The sequence below is a fragment of the Egretta garzetta genome, unplaced genomic scaffold (genome assembly GCF_000687185.1).
Source record: "Egretta garzetta isolate BGI_Z169 unplaced genomic scaffold, ASM68718v1 scaffold867, whole genome shotgun sequence".
NCBI classification, from domain to species: Eukaryota; Metazoa; Chordata; class Aves; order Pelecaniformes; family Ardeidae; genus Egretta; species Egretta garzetta.
In genome coordinates this window covers 172,357-173,305 of record NW_009260291.1, presented here as the reverse complement: position 1 = coordinate 173,305, position 949 = coordinate 172,357, and the positions used below count along the sequence as shown (strand labels likewise).

The 949-nt window shown below is 67.0% G+C and overlaps 1 protein-coding gene across 1 annotated transcript in view; it reads right to left on the bottom strand.

The window, feature by feature from the left end:
- The window catches only part of PGAP3 (post-GPI attachment to proteins phospholipase 3), a gene marked incomplete at its 5' end in the record, with an annotated part of 10,217 nt that extends 9,693 nt beyond the window's left edge, over nt 1-524 (bottom strand). The window contains 2 exons of the mRNA XM_035897955.1: nt 33-185; nt 261-524. Of these exons, the coding sequence (XP_035753848.1) occupies nt 33-185; nt 261-524 (417 nt within the window). The remainder of the gene's footprint in view (nt 1-32; nt 186-260) is intronic.
- Nucleotides 525-949: the final 425 nt, after the last annotated feature.

Below are 949 nucleotides of genomic sequence, written 5' to 3'. Positions count from 1 at the left end.
CCCGGGGAGGGGAACGGGGGGTCCCAGCTTACCCAGGCGAAGGCGACGCAGGTGGGGTACATGGGGGAGGCGGGGGGGACGGCGGCTTTGTAGCGCAGCAGCATGACGAAGCTGGCCAGGCCATTGAGGAAGGAGGCAAAGGCGGAGGCCGGCTCCTGGAAGAACAGGAACCGCGAGAAGGGCCACTGCAATGGAAAACAGTGGCGTCAGTGGGCAGAGGGGGACCCCCGTGTGTCCCCCCCTCATACCCCCCCACTCACCTTGCCGTGGAACTGGGGCACCCTGTGGCCGCCCTGGACGTAGAGCCGCACTGTCAGCCACATGCACTCGTACTTGCAGTCATCGCGGCAGGTCCAGCCTGCAGCCAGGGAGATGAAGCGGTGGGAGGGGGACAGCCAGCACAGCCCCTGCCCCGGCCACTGAGTCCCTCCCAGTCCCTCCCAGTCTGGACCATCAGGCTGCACAGTCAGACCACAACAGGCGCTGGGAATGCCAGGACCCCGCTCAGGTGAGGGGGAGCTGGGGTGGGTTCACCCTGCGCGGCTGGGGACCCCCCTGCTGTGCTGGGCGCAGGCAGGACACCTGGGCCTTCCCCAAGTGGCTTCCAGCATGCCCCAGTACGGCCCAGTGTCCCCCCAAATAGTCCAGTGACCCCCAAAATGGCCCAACAGAGGCCAGCACCTCCCCCAGCAAAGTCCAGTGGCTCCCGGTAAGGCTCAGTGTCCCTCCAGAATGGCCTAGCACAGCCCAGTGCTCCACTACACAGCGCATGAGCTCCCAGCATGACCCCAGAATGGCCCAGTACCTCCCAGCATGGCCTAACACCCCCAAGAATGGCCCAGTGCTCCCCAGTCCAGCCCAGTGTCTCGCAGCCTGGTCGCAGCCAGACCCAGTGCCCCCCAGCCCAGCCTCAGGGCAACCCAGCGCCCCCCAGCCCGGCCCCAGTACG